Source organism: Caretta caretta, chromosome 8 (assembly GCF_965140235.1).
Source record: "Caretta caretta isolate rCarCar2 chromosome 8, rCarCar1.hap1, whole genome shotgun sequence".
Taxonomy (NCBI): Eukaryota; Metazoa; Chordata; order Testudines; family Cheloniidae; genus Caretta; species Caretta caretta.
This window is the reverse complement of record NC_134213.1, coordinates 828,335-845,487: the sequence shown is the minus strand read 5'-3', so window position 1 is coordinate 845,487 and position 17,153 is coordinate 828,335. Positions and strand designations below refer to the sequence as shown.

At 59.9% G+C, this 17,153-nt stretch overlaps 1 protein-coding gene across 8 annotated transcripts in view; it reads left to right on the top strand.

Annotated features, from left to right (window-relative positions):
* Positions 1-16,922, top strand: part of DBN1 (drebrin 1) — a 33,549-nt gene extending 16,627 nt beyond the window's left edge. For 3 of the 8 annotated variants that reach the window (XM_048860908.2, XM_048860912.2, XM_048860911.2), the window contains 10 exons: positions 1,764-1,841; positions 2,479-2,630; positions 8,606-8,669; positions 8,989-9,051; positions 9,520-9,634; positions 12,657-12,797; positions 14,603-14,737; positions 14,829-15,403; positions 15,779-15,878; positions 15,999-16,922. In XM_048860908.2, the coding sequence (XP_048716865.2) occupies positions 1,764-1,841; positions 2,479-2,630; positions 8,606-8,669; positions 8,989-9,051; positions 9,520-9,634; positions 12,657-12,797; positions 14,603-14,737; positions 14,829-15,403; positions 15,779-15,878; positions 15,999-16,069 (1,494 nt within the window). In that variant the 3' untranslated portion in view covers positions 16,070-16,922. The remainder of the gene's footprint in view (positions 1-1,763; positions 1,842-2,478; positions 2,631-8,605; positions 8,670-8,988; positions 9,052-9,519; positions 9,635-12,656; positions 12,798-14,602; positions 14,738-14,828; positions 15,404-15,778; positions 15,879-15,998) is intronic. The other 5 variants (XM_048860909.2, XM_075131197.1, XM_048860910.2 and 2 more) reach the window with 3 other exon arrangements.
* The last annotated feature ends 231 nt before the right edge of the window (positions 16,923-17,153 follow it).

The window sequence follows — 17,153 nt, the reverse complement described above, 5'->3', positions numbered from 1 at the left end:
CTGCTTGCTCCTCCAGCTCATGCTGACGCTGCCTTTTGCGGTCCAGTCGCTCCTTCTCTTGATCTTCCAACTCTCTCAGTCTCATCTCCCTCTCCCATTCCAGCTGCCGCAGCTCCAGGGATGGGGAGCTCTGGTGGGAGGATCCCCGGCTGGCTGCTGGGGTCAGGGTGCCCTCGGTATTCACTGGGCTCCTCCCAGCCCCTCCCCTAGGCATAGGTAGGAGGGGTCTCGGGATGCCCTCGGCAGCAGTCTGACCCCTCCCAGCTGGGTCAGGTATCGGGACCCACACTGCCTCTGCTGGGCTGCTTCCCTCGGAGACAGGGATCCAGGGATCGGTGCATCCGAGTGATCCTCGTCCTCCAGCTGGGCAATCAGCTGCTCTTTGGTGAGCCTTCCAGTGCACAGCCCCCTCTGCCTGCTTAGCTCCACCAGGTCGCTCTTAAGGCATTTAGCGTACATCTTCCTGCTGGCCACTCGCAGGCCTGGGTGCTCTCACCTTCCCACGGCTTCCAGGAGGAACCCCTAGTGTGCCAGCCCTTCTCCAGGTCACCACCTCTCTCCCGGGGTCAAGCCGCAGACTCCTCCACCCTGAGACTGCTCGCTGCAGTTCCCAGGGGGACACCGTTATTGCGACAGTCCTCGCTGGTCACACAGTCCCAGGGGTTAAGCGTAGCTCTTCCACCCCCCGAAACTGCTCCTCTCTGAATCTTCAGCATGCCTGGTCCCCATCAATCCCTTTTCATTTTACTGCTCCCCAGTCATGTACTGCAGGAAGCGCCATCCATGAGGTGCAGTACATCCCACCGCTACCACCAGTTGTTAAGAAGCGTGGGGGAGTCAGGGTCCTGTATCCCCGCTTCCTCTGCGATTCACATTCACCGTGATCTCTTAGCCAGCCGGTAGAACAGAAGGTTTATTAGAGATGACAGAAACACAATCCAACCCAGAGCTTGTAGGCATAAACAGGACCCCATAGTCAGGTCCTTTGGGGGGGTGGAGAATTTAGACTTCCTTCTCTGGGGCTCTCCCCTCGTCCCCAGCCAGCTCCCCACTCAAAAACTCCTTCAGCGTCTCACCAAGCTTCCCCCAGCTCCTCCTGCAGCCTTTGTCCAGTTTCCCAGGCAGAGGTGTTACCTCCCCCTTCCCATCCTGGCTCAGGTTACAGGCTCTCAGGTCTCCCATCCCCAGTGAAACTCCCTGGCAACATTCCCAGGTCAACACTCCCCCCTCCCTGCTGCATCACACCAGGCTGGAGGGGGAGCCCCGGCCCAGTCCCCCACCTGCATCCCTCTCCCCAGCAGGTTAGAGATCCTGCCCCACCAGCCATCCTCAGCTGCCTCGCCCAGACCCACTGCTCAGGATCTGGGGCTCTCAACTGTGGGACTGGGGAGTCCAGCGCTATCTGGCACCTGTAGAGCCCTCTGGCCCCATGCTGCCCGGCTCCAGCATGGTGGGGCTGTTCCAGCACGGGGCGCCTTGTGGGAGTCACAGCAAAGGAGCCCCGGAACCCCAAACCCCCTATCGATACCTGGGGGGGGACATGACCTCTGCAGTGCCATGGACCCCTGTGGGAAAATCCCACTTGCTGCAGGTGCTGTCCCCACCACTGATCCCAGGGAACTGCTAGGCCCTCTTTCCCCCTCGCGTCCCCCCCCCGGATGCTGGGGCACCACTGCGTGCCCCCTCCCCCAATCCCGGGACATTGGCCCCACCCACTGATGCTGGGGCACTGCTGCACCCCCGCTGACCCCTTTCTGTTCCAGGGCACGACCTATCAGAAGACTGATGCAGCTGTAGAGATGAAACGGCTCAACCGGGAGCAGTTCTGGGAACAGGCCAAGGTAAGGGCAGCCGATGGGCCTGCCATGGGGCAGAGGCAGCAGTCCTGGGGCACCCCCACCCCCTGTGTCCAGGCCTGGCCCAGCCGGCAGGTCTCTGCAAAGCCTGAGCTGCCCTCCTGTCCTCTGCACCCCTCACCATCTGTGGCTGGGGTGTGTCCCGAGCCCGCTCTTGAGAGCTCCCCCAAACCAAGTGGTGTCTGGGGTAGCCAGGCGAAACCTGAGTGTTGCTGTGACCCCACACACCAGGGCGCAGTGCCCGGAGCGGGGGGAGCCGGGGACGCACCAGGGTGCGGTGCCCGGAGTGGGGAGCTGGGTCCAGCCTGGGGAACAGGAGCTGTTGCCGCAGGGTGAATGGGCCGGACTTGCTCTCCGGCATCCCTGCAGGGCCATTGGGTTTGGAATGGGAGGGATTAGGGTTTCACTGTCAGGTTTTGCCCCAAGTCTACCAAAAAACTTCTCCACGACTCTGCTCAGCCCTGGCTGCTGAGCAGGAGATTGTCCTTGAGCCGCTGGTACTGCCGGAGGCCTGGGATGCCTCTCCATGGTGTATGTGTGTGGGGGGTGTCCTGTGGGGCCCGGGGCAGGCAGGGGCCCCTGTGGGGTAGGACCCTGGTGGGCTGACGGGCTGCCCCCGCAGAAGGAGGAGGAGCTTCGGAAGGAGGAGGAGCGACAGAAGGTGCTGGAGGAGCGGCTGCGCTTTGAGCAGGAGCGCATGGAGCAGGAGCGCATGGAGCAGGAGGAGCGGGAGAAGCGCTATCGGGAGCGTGAGGAGCAGATTGAGGAGCACAGGCAAGGGCTGGGCTCGACTTGGTTCTCAGGGGAGGTGTGGGAAGATTCTGCCCCCCGCCGTGCATGGGCAGGGGATGAGGGGCTATGTTCTTTGGGGGTCAGGGTGTCTGTGAGCGCCCTGCCCTGCATGCATGCATGGGGGAACGGCGTGGGGAGAGCATGGCACGGAGAGATGGGTCTAGGGCCTGCGTGGGGCAGGGCGCTGCATGCTTGTTGATGCATAGTTGGGGTGGATCTGGGGGCTGCTTGGAGGGGGGCAGGGCACTGTGTAGGGCAGGGCGCTGCATGCTTGCTGATGCATTGTTGGGGCGGATCTGGGGGCTGCGTGGATGGGGGCAGGGCGCTGCATGCTTGCTGATGCGGTGTTGGAGGCGAGTCTAGGGGCTGCGTGGTGCCACCTGGAACTGGGGTACCACTGAGCCCACCTGATCCCCCAGCAAAGGTGCCAACTTTTCAAATTGCTGGTGGGTGCTTGACCCCCAGCTCTACCCCAGGCCCTGCCCCCACTCCACTCCTTCCTCCCAAGGCCCCACCCCCGCCCCACCCCTGCCCCCTCCCCCAAGCGCACCACATCCCCGCTTCTCCCCACTCCCTCCCAGCCTCCCTGCATGCCGTGAAACAGCTGTTCGTGGTGGGCAGGCGGCGTGGGGAGGGAGGGCGAGGTGCTGATCCATGGGGCCTGCTGGTGGGCAGGAGGCACCGGGGGAGGGTGCGTGGGAGCTGACTGGGGGCTGCCGGTGGCTGCAGATTCACACAGATGCTGAGATCAGCTCTGCATGGGAAGACTCAGCTAACGAACTGCCCAGCACTCAAAGTGCACAACCCCTCTAGAGGGCAAACCCAAAATTATACCATCTTGCACTGCACAGAGATCTGTACAGCATAAGCTCATGAAATTTGCCCCCTCCCTCATTGTGGAGAGGAATATACACAGCTTGGTGCCCCAAGTTATGATTTCCACACACAGGCTGGTCTTAGACAAAACAACGTAAGTTTATTAACTACAAAAAATAGGTTTTAAGTAGGGCTGTCGATTAATCACAGTTAACTCATGCGATTAACTCAAAAAAATTAATCGCAATTAATCGCAGTTTTAATTGCATTCTTAAACAGTAGAATACAAACTGAAATTTATTAAATATTTTTGGATGTTTTTCTACATTTTTCAAATATATTGATTTCAATTACAACCCAGAATACAACGTGTACAGTGCTTACTTTGTATTATTTTTATTACAAATATTTGCACTGTAAAAATGATAAACAAAAGAAACCGCATTTATCAATTCACTTCATATAAGTCATGTAGTGCAATCTCTTTATCATGAAAGTGCAACTTACAAAGTAGAATTATGTACAAAAAATAACTGCACTCAAGCAAAACAATGCAAAACTTCAGAGCCAACAAGTCCACTCAGTCCTATTTCTTGTTCAGCCAATCGCTAAGACAAACAATTTTGTTTACATTTGCGGGACATAGTACTGCCTGCTTCTTATTTAGTGTCACCTAAAAGTGAGAACAGGTGTCCACAGGGCACTTTTGTAGCCAGCATTGCAAGGTATTTTCATGCCAGATATGCTAAACATTTGTATGCCCCTTCGTGCTTCGTCCACCATTCCAGAGGACATGCTGATGCTCATTAAAAAAAAAAAAAATGTTAATTAAATTTGTGACTGAACTCCTTGGGGGAGAACTGTATGTCTCTGGCTCTGTTTTACCTGCATTCTGCCATGTACTTCATGTTAGAGCAGTCTTGGATGATGACTCCGCACATGTTGCTCGTTTTAAGAACACTTCCACTGCAGATTTGACAAAACACAAAGAAGGTACCAATGTGAGATTTCTAAAGATAGCACTCGGCCCAAGGTTTATGAATCTGAAGTGCCGTCTAAAATCTGAGAGGGACAAGGTGTGGAGCATGCTTTCAGAAGTCTTAAAAGAGCAACTCTCTGATGCGGAAACTACAGAACCCAAACCACTGAAAGAGAAAATCAACCTTCTGCTGGTGGCATCTGACTCAGATCGAAGAAAGTGAACGTGCATCGGTCTGCATTGCTTTGGATCATTATCAAGCAGAACCCATCATCAGCATGGACCCATGTCCTCTGGAATGGTGGTTGAAGCATGAAAGGACATATGAATCTTTAGTGCATCTGGTGCAAAAATATCTTGCAACGTTGGCTACAACAATGCCATGCGAACACCTGTTCTTGCTTTCAGGTGACATTGTAAACAAGAAGCGGGCAGCATTATCTCCTTCAAACGTAAACAAACTCGTTTGTCTGAGCAACTGGCTGAACAAGAATTAGGACTGAGTGGACTTGTAGGCCCTAAAGTTTTGCATTGTTTTGTTTGAGTGCAGTTATTTTTGGTCCATAAGTCTACATTTGTAAGTTCAACTTTAATTGTCAAGAGATTGCCCTACAGGACTTATATTAGGTGAATTGAAAAATACTATTTCTTTTTTCACAGTGCAAATATTTGTAATAAAAAATAAATACAAAGTGAGCACTATACACTTCGTATTCTGTGTTGTAATTGAAGTCAATATATTTGAAAGTGTAGAAAACATCCAGAAATATTTAAATGTTATTCTGTTACTGTTTAACAGTGCTATTAAGTGCGTGATTAATTTTTTTAATCGCTTGCAAGCCCTAATTTTAAGTGATTATAAGGGATAGCAAACAGATCAAAGCTGATTTCCTAGCAAATAAACCAAAATGCAATCTAAGCTTAATGTACTAAAGAAATTGGACATGTGTAGCAAATTCTCACCCTAAATGTTGTTTTAGGCAGATTGCAAAGATTCTTGAAGATAAGCTGCACTTGCTTGCAGCTTAAAACTCCAGTTATTCCTTTCGTAGGCCAGACGCCCTCTAGTCTGGGCTCAGCCCTTCTCCCCTAGTCCAGTCTTTTTGTTCTCAGGTGTTTCCAGCAGTCTTCTTTCCTGGGCAGGAAGTCAGTGAAGAACAAACCACGATGATGTCACTCCCCTACCTTAAATAGCTTTTGCATATGGCGGGAACCCTTTTTCTCCCAGTTTTATTCCCACGCCCGGTCAATGGGAAAACACTAGTATTATAGAATCATAGAACTGGAAGGGACCTCGCGAGGTCATCTAGTCTAGTCCCCTGCACTCATGGCAGGACTAAGTATTATCTAGACCACCCCTGACAGGTGTTTGTCTAACCTGCTCTTAAAAATCTCCAATGATGGAGATTCCACAACCTCCCTAGACAATTTATTCCAGTGCTTAACCACTCTGACGGGAAGTTTTTCCTAATGTCCAACCTAAACCACCCTTGCTGCAATTGAAGCCCATTGCTTCTTGTCCTGTCCTCAGAGGTTAAGGAGAACAATTCTTATTCCTCCTCCTTATAACAAACTTTTATGTACTTGAAAACTGTTATCACGTCCTCTCTGTCTTCTCTTCTCCAGACTAAACAAACCCAGTTTTTTCAGTCTTCCCTCATAGGTCATGTTTTCTCGACCTTTCATCGTTTTTGTTGCTCTTCTCTGGACTCTCTCTCCAGTATGTCCACATCCTTCCTGAAATGTGGCGCCCAGAACTGGACATAATATTCCAGTTGAGGCCTAATCATGGTATTGCCACCCTTGTAGTGACAGAGGATGTGGAAAAAGCTAATGTACTCAACGCTTTTTTGGCTCTGTCTTCACGAACAAGGTCAGCTCCCAGACTGCTGCACTGGGCAGCACAGCATGGGGAGGAGGTGACCAGCCCTCTGTGGAGAAAGAAGTGGTTCAGGACTATTTAGAAAAGCTGGACAAGCACAAGTCCATGGGGCTGGATGCGCTGCATCCGAGAGTGCTAAAGGAGTTGGCGGATGTGATTGCAGAGCCATTGGCCATTATCTTTGAAAACTCATGGCAATCGGGGGAGGTCCCGGACGACTGGAAAAAGGCTAATGTAGTGCCCATCTTTAAAAAAGGGAAGGAGGAGGATCCTGGGAACTACAGGCCAGTCAGCCTCACCTCAGTCCCTGGAAAAATCATGGAGCAGGTCCTCAAGGAATCAATTCTGAAGCCCTTAGAGGAGAGGAAAGTGATCAGGAACAGTCAGCATGGATTCACCAAGGGCAAGTCATGCCTGACTAATCTAATTGCCTTCTATGATGAGATAACTGGCTCTGTGGATGAGGGGAAAGCGGTGGACATGTTATTCCTTGACTTTAGCAAAGCTTTTGACACGGTCTCCCACAGTATTCTTGCCAGCAAGTTAAAGAAGTATGGGCTGGATGAATGGACTATAAGATGGATAGAAAGCTGGCTAGATTGTCAGGCTTAACAGGTAGTGATCAATGGCTCCATGTCTAGTTGGCAGCCGGTATCAAGCGGAGTGCCCCAAGGGTTGGTCCTGGGGCTGGTTTTGTTCAATATCTTCATTAATGATCTGGAAGATGGCGTGGACTGCACCCTCAGCAAGTTTGCAGACGATGCTAAACTGGGAGGAGTGGTAGATACGCTGGAGGGTAGGGATAGGATAAGAGGGACCTAGACAAATTAGAGGATTGGGACAAAAGAAATCTGATGAGGTGCAACAAGGACAAGCGCAGAGTCCTGCACTTAGGATGGAAGAATCCCATGCACCGCTACAGACTAGGGACCGAATGGCTTGGCAGCAGTTCTGCAGAAAAGGACCTAAGGGTTACAGTGGACGAGAAGCTGGATATGAGTCAACAGTGTGCCCTTGTTGCCAAGAAGGCCAATGGCATTTTGGGATGTATAGGTAGGGGCATTGCTAGCAGATCGAGGGACGTGATCGTTCCCCTCTATACGACATTGGTGAGGCCTCATCTGGAGTACTGTGTCCAGTTTTGGGCCCCACACTACAAGAAGGATGTGGAAACATTGGAAAGAGTCCAGCGGAGGGCAACAAAAATGATTAGGGGACTGGAACACATGACTTATGAGGAGAGGCTGAGGGAACTGGGATTGTTTAGTCTGCAGAAGAGAAGAATGAGGGGGGATTTGATAGCTGCTTTCAACTACCTGAAAGGGGGTTCCAAAGAGGATGGCTCTAGACTGTTCTCAGTGGTAGCAGATGACAGAACAAGGAGTAATGGTCTCAAGTTGCAGTGGGGGAGGTTTAGGTTGGATATTAGGAAAAACTTTTTCACTAGGAGGGTGGTGAAGCACTGGAATGGGTTACCTAGGGAGGTGGTGGAATCTCCTTCCTTTGAGGTTTCTAAGCTCAGGCTTGACAAAGCCCTGGCTGGGATGATTTAGTTGGGATGGGTCCTGCTCTGGGCAGGGGGTGGGACTAGATGACCTCCTGAGGTCCCTTCCAACCCCGATATTCGATGATTCTTTCTTCTGCGCTGCCTTCAGAGCTGGGTGGCTGGAGAGGGGTGGCTGCCAGCCGGGTGCCCAGCTCTGAAGGCAGTCCCAGCAGCAGCACAAACGTAAGGGTAGCAGAGTGGCCACCCTCTTCCCCCGCCCCCACAGTAACCTTGCGACATCCCCCCCACACCTCCTTTTTCGGTCAGGACCCCTACAGTTACAACACAGTGAAATTTCAGATTTAAATAGCTGAAATCATGGTGGCGTGGATGGAGCATGGGGGTGGCAGGGCAGGGCGTGGCTGGGGGTGGGGGGGCAGGCCACGGCGTGGATGGCACTTGGGGGGCGTGGTGTGGAGAGCTGGGGCTGGGAGCTGCGTGGGGCGGGGCACGGCGTGCTGGCTCGTGCATTGTTGGGGGCGGGGCTGGGGGCTGCGTGGGGCAGGGCGCAGCATGGATGGAGCATGGGGGGGGAAGGGCGCATTGTGGGGGGACAGGGCATGCTGTGGACGGACTGTGGGGGTGGTGGGGCAGGGTGTGGCTGGGGGATGCATGGGGCGGGTCTGGGGGCTGCGTGGGGCAGGGCACACCGTGCTGGCTGGTGCACTGTTGGGGGTGGGTCGAGGGGCTGCCCCCAGCAGCCGCTCAGGCCCCCTCACTGGCTGTCATGGCAGGCGGAAGCAGCAGACTCTGGAGGCGGAGGAGGCCAGGCAGCGCTTGCAGGAACAGTCCATCTTCGTAAGTGACGTCCTGGGCTCCCCATGGGCCCCAGCCCCCCTCCCCGGGCCCCAGCCCCACTGCCTGGGGCAGGGACTGTTGCTTAATTTGTGCCAGGGCTGAGCCCCGGCCCCCACAGTCCTGGCGGGTCGTTGCCCCAGCCCCTCTTTCGTTGCAGATGAAGCCCTGGAAGGGGCCCTGCCCTCCGGAGGCCCCTGCCTCTCTGCCACCACAGCGGGGGGGCCTGGGATCCCCCGGTGCTTCTTGGAGGGGCCCTGCCGGGGCAGCTCTGCCGGGGCTGGGGGCTGCAGTCGGGGGTTGATGCTGCCTCTCTCCCCAGGGTGAGCAGCAGCCCGGGGCGGAGAACGGGCAGGAGCTGAAGAAGTCGGAGTCGGAAGTGGAGGTAAGCGGAGCTGGGTGGCCGTGGGGCCGGGCAGAGCCAGGCCATGGCAGGGCAGCTGTGGGTTCGGCAGGGTGGGGGGCTGGGGTGGGACTGAAGCAGGCCATGGTGGGGAGGGTTCAGAGGGTGGGGCATGGATGGCAGGGTGGCGGGCGGCCCGCGGGGCTGGCCACAGATGGTGGGGTGAGCAGAGTGGGGCACAGTGCAGTGGGGTGTGGATGGTGGGCTGGGGCTCGGGCCGTGGATGATGGGGCTCGGGCTGCAGTGGGGGGGGCATGGGTGGCAGGGCCAGGCAGGGTTGGGGTGGTGGGGCAGGGAATGGGGGCAGGCTCAGGTGGTGCCTGGGGGAGGAGGGGTCCAGGCAGGACAGGGCTGGGGCAGGGGGTGGGGGGCTCACGGCAGGACAGGAGCGTGGTGGGGGGCTGGGGGCGCTGTGGTAGGACACTCATGGCTCCGTCTCTGCCTTGGCAGGAAGCTGCTGCCATCATCGCGCGGCGCCCCGACAACCCCCGCGAGTTCTTCAAGCAGCAGGAGCGAGTGGCCTCAGGCAGCTCCGAAGCCACGTCCCCCTTCAGCCAGAGGACAGGTGCGGGGCTGGGGGGGCAGGCGCAGGCATTCGTGGTGGGGCCAGGCTGTGGGCAGGGAAGGGCAGCAGGCAGATGTTGAGGAGGTGCCTGGCTGCGGGCGTTGGGGGGTCAGGGACATACGTTGGGGGGGTAGGGCCTGGCTGCGGGCTTTGGGGAGTCAGAGACGTACATTGGGGGGGTAGGGCCTGGCTGCGGGCGTTGGGGGGCCAGGGACGTACGTTGGGGGGGTAGGGCCTGGCTGCGGGCGTTGGGGGGCCAGGGACGTACGTTGAGGGGGTAGGGCCTGGCTGTGGGCGTTGGGGGGTCAGGGACGTACGTTGGGGGGGTAGGGCCTGGCTGCGGGCGTTGGGGGGTCAGGGACGTACGTTGGGGGGGTAGGGCCTGGCTGCGGGCGTTGGGGGGCCAGGGACGTACGTTGGGGGGGTAGGGCCTGGCTGCGGGCGTTGGGGGGCCAGGGACGTACGTTGGGGGGGTAGGGCCTGGCTGCGGGCGTTGGGGGGCCAGGGACGTACGTTGGGGGGGTAGGGCCTGGCTGCGGGCGTTGGGGGGCCAGGGACGTACGTTGGGGGGGTAGGGCCTGGCTGCGGGCGTTGGGGGGCCAGGGACGTACGTTGGGGGGGTAGGGCCTGGCTGCGGGCGTTGGGGGGCCAGGGACGTACGTTGGGGGGGTAGGGCCTGGCTGCGGGCGTTGGGGGGCCAGGGACGTACGTTGGGGGGGTAGGGCCTGGCTGCGGGCGTTGGGGGGTCAGGGACGTACGTTGGGGGGGTAGGGCCTGGCTGCGGGCGTTGGGGGGTCAGGGACGTACGTTGGGGGGACAGGGCCTGGCTGCGGGCGTTGGGGGGCCAGGGACGTACGTTGGGGGGGTAGGGCCTGGCTGCGGGCTTTGGGGGGTCAGGGACGTACGTTGGGGGGGTAGGGCCTGGCTGCGGGCGTTGGGGGGTCAGGGACGTACGTTGGGGGGGTAGGGCCTGGCTGCGGGCGTTGGGGGGCTAGGGACGTACGCTGGGGGGGTAGGGCCTGGCTCTGGGCGTTGGGGGGTCAGGGACGTGCGTTGGGGAGGTAGGGCCTGGCTGTGGGCGTTGGGGGGGCAGGGACGTACGTTTGGGGGCGGGGCCTAGTTGTGGATGTTGAGGGGCAGCTGTATGTGTTGGGGGGGGTCCCTGGCTATGGGTGTTGGGAGGTGGGAGGGTGCATTAGGGGGTAGGGCCTGGCTGTGGGCGTTGAGGGGGCAGGGATGTACGTTGAGGGGGCAGGGACGTACGTTGAGGGGGTTGAGGTAGCAGAGCCTGGCTGTGGGCGTTGGGGGGGTAGGGCCTGGCTGTGGGTGTTGGGGGGTCAGGGACGTACGTTGGGGGGGTAGGGCCTGGCTGTGGGCATTGGGGGGGGCAGGGGAGTGAATTGAGGGGTGGGGCCTGGCTGTGGGTGTTGGGCCGGACCTGGCTGTGTGTGTTGGGCCAGTCCCTTCCAGCCGGCCCCCCGCTCCCCTCAAGGGCGTTGATTCAGTGTGGGTGCCGGGCTAGGAGTAAAGTTCCCAGGTGTCCGGTTTTTGACTGAAAAGGGATCCGGGCAGTGTCCGGTTGGATGTCCTGACTGGACACTAAAAGTCTGGTTACTGTGGGCGGGGGGAAGTGGCAGCCTGTCGCCCAGCCCTGGTGCACCGGCTCGGGCCGTGGCAGCCCCTTTGAGGAGCAAGGTTTGCAGGGCTGCGGTGGCGGACAGAGTGGGGGGCCCACAGCGAGTGGGGTGAGGGGCTCCCAGGGGCATGGAACGTTCCCTGGGAGGGATGGGATGCAAGCTGCCCTGCTAGCCAGTGCTTCTCCTGGCCATGCTCTCAGGCAGCCCCAGGGTGGGGAGGGAAGGCGGCCGCTGGGCAGGCAGAGCGGAGGGAGGTGGGGGGCTGCCAGGCAGGAGGGCCATGCCTCGCTCCCCAGCAGGGCTGCCTGGCTGCTCCAGTCCAGCCGCAGCACTCTTGTGACCTGCACTCCCGGGCAGCCTGCTGGAGCTGGGCTTTGCAAGTCCTTTGGGGCTGCTCACGCTGGAGTTGAGGGTGGAGAGGAGCAAGTGAGAGGGGGAGAGGAGTGGGGGGGTGGGGCCTCAAGGGGAGAGGCAGAGAAGAGGCAGGGCAGGGGCGGGGTCTGGAGGAAGGGGCAGAGCAGGGGCAGAGTCTGGGGGAAAAGGTGGGGCCTCACAGGAAGAGGCGGAGCAGGGGTGGGGCTGGAGGAAGGGGCGGGGCCTGGGGAAGAGGCGGAGCAGGGGTGGGGCTGGAGGAAGGGGCGGGGCCTGGTGAAGAGGCGGAGAAGGGGCGGGGCCTGGTGAAGAGGCGGAGAAGGGGCGGGGCCTGGGGAAGAGGCAGAGCAGGGCCGGGGCCTGGGGGAAGAGGTGGGGCGGAGGGGTCCAGTTTTCAGACATTAGGATGTTGGCCACCCATGCTAGGTGGGGAATTGGGGGTGGGCAGCGCTGCCCTGAGCAGGGCTGAGCAGATGGGGAAGGGTGTGGGGAGTCCAGGCTGCCCAGGGATGGGCTGGGCTTGGGATGTGCCTCTTGGGGGGCCATTCTGACCTGCTGATGGGCTCCAGGGTTGGAGATATGCCCGCTCCTGGGGGTTTTCTCAGGGCAGGACAAGGGGACATGTCTGTCTGGAGCTGCCAGGCTGGGCTGGTCGCTGCCCCCTTCTGCCTGGAGCTTGTGGGGTCATGGGGCTGGTGCCCCATGTGCTAGTGGCTGGGCGCAGCGTCCTGTCCTGTTCCTGCCACGCAGGGTTGTGCTACTGACCACAGGGAGCCAGGGCTGATGCGGTCAAGAGAGAAGTGCAGGCATCCGTCCCTCGTCCCCCCCCGTCCCTGCTCCCCCCGTCCCCTCAATGCCCTTGATCTGCCCCCGCCCCCCCGGGGTGCAGCTCCACCCACACTGCTCCTCCCCGTTCATGGTGGCACTGGAGGGCGGGCTGGGCACTAGACCTGGGAGACTGACTGTTCTCTTTGCTTTCTCTGTCTCCGTGCGTCTGTCTGTCTTTCTCTCAGCAGGTCGTCTGCACTGTCCTTTCATAAAGACACCTGATAGTGGGCCGCCTTCCTCCTCCTCCTCCTCTTCCTCCCCCCCGCGGACCCCCTTCCCCTATGCCACCTGCCACCGCACACCAAACCTCTCCTCCTTCTTCCCATGTAGGTAGCAGTGCCCGGGCAAGTGCCCAGGCCCCGCCCTGCTGGGGGGAGAGCGCATTGGGGAGGCCCCATCCTGCCCCTGCCCCGAGGCTCCATCCCCCCCCTTGCCGCCCCCCTGCACGTGATCACTGCAGAGGAAGGTGGCAGCTGCAGGGCACTAGAGGTTTGGCGAGGGAGATGGGAGGAGAAAGCAGCTGCGGGGACCAAATGGGAAGGCCAGAAACCTCCTTTCTCACAGACACTGTGACGAAGTGGGACTGTTCTTAATGTTTCCTCTGAATAGTGTGGGGGTGCCTCAGTTTCCCCTAGGCAGTACATCCCACCGCTGCCGCCAGTTGTCACGGAGTCCCCGGGTGATGCTGTGGAAATGCTCCCTGCAAAGCCAGTCAGGACTCTGGGGCAGTCTCCTTTCTGTGAGCAGCCTGTCTTCAGGACACACAGCTCACACAGCTTCCACCTTCCTGGGTCTGACCTTGGAGCATTCAGCATCCTCTCTGCCCCTCCATGTGCTTCCCACAGCGAGTCCGCTCATGCGGGGTTCCTGGGGAAGGCAGAGGGTCCTGCCCCCCAACTTCGCAGTCAGACGTGACTCTCAGCCAGCCAGTAAAACAGGTTTATTAGATGACAGGAACATGGTCTAAAACAGAGCTTGCAGGTGCAGAGAACAGGACCCCTCAGCTAGGTCCATTTTGGGGGGCAGTGAGCCAGACAACCCCATCTGCACTTCACTCCATGTCCCAGCCAGCCCCAAACTGAAACTCCCTCCAGCCCCTCCGCCTCTGGGCTTTGTTCCTTTCCCGGGCCAGGAGGTCACCGGATTCCTTTGTTCTCCAGCCCTTTAGCTCTCACCTTGCAGGGGGGAAGGGCCCAGGCCATCAGTTGCCAGGAAACAGGGTGTCGGCCATTCTCTGTGTCCAGACCCCTGCACACACCTGCCCTCTAGGGCTCTGCAAGGATCATACACCCTTACCGCACCACCTAGAGACTTAAGAACTACATAGGGGAAACTGAGGCACCCCCACACTATTCAGAGGAAACATTAAGAACAGTCCCACTTCGTCACAGACACCAGCTGGGGCGTGCTGGGTGGATGGGGCGTGCCGGGGGAGGGGGGCGTGGCTGGGGCCAAGAGGCTGGGGCATGCTGGGGGCCAGGGGGCTGGGGCGTGCTGAGAGGCTGGCTTCCGTAGAATAAATATTTAAAATGTCTCCCTAAAGTGGCGACTGGGTCAAGTGGGAGCAGAATCGCCCCTGTCCCATTGGGGGGCCTACTCCTGCTGCAGTCCTGCCCCCGTGGCCTGGTGAAGGGGAGGGGGCTCTATGGCCTGGCGTGTGCTAGGTGCTGGGCCCAGTTCCCATGGGGTTTCTAGCTCTGGCGGGGGTGTGACTGTAGGCCTGGGGCCTGAATTCCTGCCTGGCTGTCTGGGGAGCCTTGGGGCGTGGGGGAGCGACCCTGCCCATGTCCGTTAACCTCAAGGGCTGGCCCCGTTGCCCTGGGGCCCCAGCCGCCTGCCTGGAGCATCCTGCTCTCAGGCCAGTGCTCAACCATCCTGGGGCCTGTGCTCTGCCAGGCCTTTGCCCCTCACCCGGCTGGAGGCCCCAGTGGGCAAGCAGGGTGCCCAGCAGGTGCCTTACGGGAGGAGGCACCCCCAGGGAGTCTTGGCAGCAGAAGGGAATGGCAGGGTGGGCTGATGGTGGGAGGGGTGCATGCAAACGAGGGGCCTGCTTATTTGTACATGTGCCAATGCACTGGCTGGCGAGGGGTCGGCCTGGGGCCCCTTCAGCTTCCGTCTCGCTCGTTCGCAGGCAGCCAGTCGGACGCTCACAGAAAGGCCTCGGCCGTGGGCTGCAGCCCCTGTGACTCCAGCCCGGCCTCCACGCCTGTCGGGGAGCAGATCGAGAGGGCTCTGGACGAAGTGACGCAGCAGGCCCCGCGGAAAGGTGGGGTGCAGGGGAGCCCAGGGTGCCCCTCCCCGGAGGGCAGGCGGGAGCTGGGGCTGGACTCTGATGCGCTCTCTCCCCCTCCGTGCAGACTCGCCCGGACCCAGCAGCGAGATGCTGGCACCGCCGACAGCAGACGAGCCGCCCGGGGACCCTGCGTGGACAGCGGCACGGGGGGGTGGGCTGGGCCCCACCGAGGATCTTGTGTTCCTGGAGCCCAGAGAGCCACTGCTGTTCCCCATGGCCGTGCTGCCCGCAGAGGAGTCCTCGGGCCCCACGCGGCCCCCCGGCCCCGAGAGCCTTATCGACCTGTGGCAGAATGACAGCATCACCCCACCCGCTACCTGGGAGCTGGCCACCACCGCATCGCCAGGGCCCCCCGCGCCCCTCCTGGTGGAGGTGGAGGTGGACGTGCCCCCAGGCACCCCTGCGACCCCCGGCCCCCCTGACGACAACCTGCTGAACTTCGACGAGCTGCCCGAGCCACCGGCCACCTTCTGCGACGCGGAGCAGGACGAGGAGCCGGCCAGCCTCATTGCCATGGAGGGGCCGCACCAGATGACGCTCAGCTACCAGCATGCCCTACAGGAGGCTGCCAGCGGGCAGCAGGCCCCCGAGCCCCAGCTGCTGACGAACGGGGAGATGGCCCAGAAGGAAGGGGTGCAGGTGAGCTGGGCACCAGGTTCCTGCTGCGCCTGGAGCCCCTTCCCCCAACCTGGTCAGGCAAGAGGCTCCCTGGGGCGCTTGCCCCATACCCACTGAAGCCCCGGCTCGGTCCTCCACGCCCTGTGGACCCCTTGGCGGGTGGGCTCTGGCTCCTGGGCCTACCCGGCTGCAGAGCCCAGCTTGAGCCTGCAGCAGTGGCAGTGGGAGGGGTGTCCTGGAGCTGCATGCAGGGCCCTGCTCACCTCCCTGTGCTGGCAAGTCCTGGGCTGTGGCCAGGTGGTAAAGGGCCAGCTGGAACCACTGTCCCGCCGGCTGCTCACTCTGCTCTGGGCTCCTCCGTGGCTGCTGCTGATGGAGCTCCGTTCTCCTTTCCAGGCCAGCGAGGGCTACTTCAGCCAGTCTCAGGATGAAGAGTTTGGCCAGGTGGAGACTTCTGCCAAAACTCCTCCTGCTGTGTTCTACGCCAAGCCCCCCGGTGAGTGGGACAGCCCTCTGCATGTGGGGGGCAGCCCAAAGCCCTGCGTTGCTCCCCCTCGGGAGGGGGTGCGGGGGGTCACTGGGCCGCCTGGTGCTAACGTGTCCGACTCTCCCACAGAGATCGACATCACCTGCTGGGATGCCGACCCGGTGCCTGAGGACGAGGAGAGCTTTGGGGGCAGCGTCTAAGGCTGGGCCCTGTGCGTGTCAGACCCCCGGGACCGCCACCGTGAGATCCCAGCAGTGCAAGACGGCCACAACGAGGGGCCCAGCCCCATCCCTCTCCGTCTGCGTGTGCCCCTGGGCCCGGCTGGATGGGCCAGCCCCGCGGCACCCCTGCCCTCCCAGGGCAACTTTTACAGCTTTCCTCTCTCTCTCTCTCTCTCTCTTTTTTAAAAGTTGTCTCACTAGGAGCCACGTGGGTACGCCCGCCCCCCTCCCCTGGTAGCTCCCTGCTTCCCCACCCCGCTGCTCCTGCCTCTTTGCATTGAGCTTATATATTTCTCCGTGCCCCTCAGCTCCCCTGCCCTGGTGCCCTGAGGGAGGCTGGGCAGCTGGTGCTCTGTGCATGGGGCAGGGGCCTCATTTGCCTCTTGCCCGCCGGCTCTGCCCAGAGCCCTGAGAACTTTGCACGAATTAAAAATAAATATGGCAATAAAATGGCCCTGTGTGGGTGCGGCTCTGGCTGGCTGCAGCCCCCTCACTTCAGAGGCGCCCCAAGGTGCTTGTGCAGCAGAGCCCCGCCCCCGAGGGGAAGGTGTTCCCCCTGCAGGTGTTAAGCACCCCTACGGTGGGGGCTGGGAGAGAGTTAGTGCCAGGCTGCCTCTCCCTCCCTGCCTGCGGCTGTCTCAGCTGCAAGGACCCTGCCAGTCTCAGTAGGAGACTGTGGCGATCCCCCAGACTGTGAGCCCTCCTGTGCCCCCCCGCTTTGTCCCCCCCTTGCTTGGTCCCTTTCTCAAGTACAGTAACTGGTTTTTTTGAAAGCACAAATTGTGTATTGGCAACGTGCTAATGTATGTTAATAAATAAAGCCTCCACCCTGGCCTGGGCTGAGCCTGGCTGCTTTCTGTGGGAGCAGCAGTGAGCTGGGCTGGTGAGTGCATGGGGGAGGCCACCCTGCTCCAGCCCTGGCTGCAGGACCTGGGCTCTGGGCCTCGGCAGCCTGCAGGGTCAGCGGGCACCTGTGCTGTGACAGAGGCCCAGCCTGCCCTGGGGGAGAGTGGATCCAGGCTGATCTGCCCAGGCCTGTGGGGCTGGACTCACCTGCTGAGAG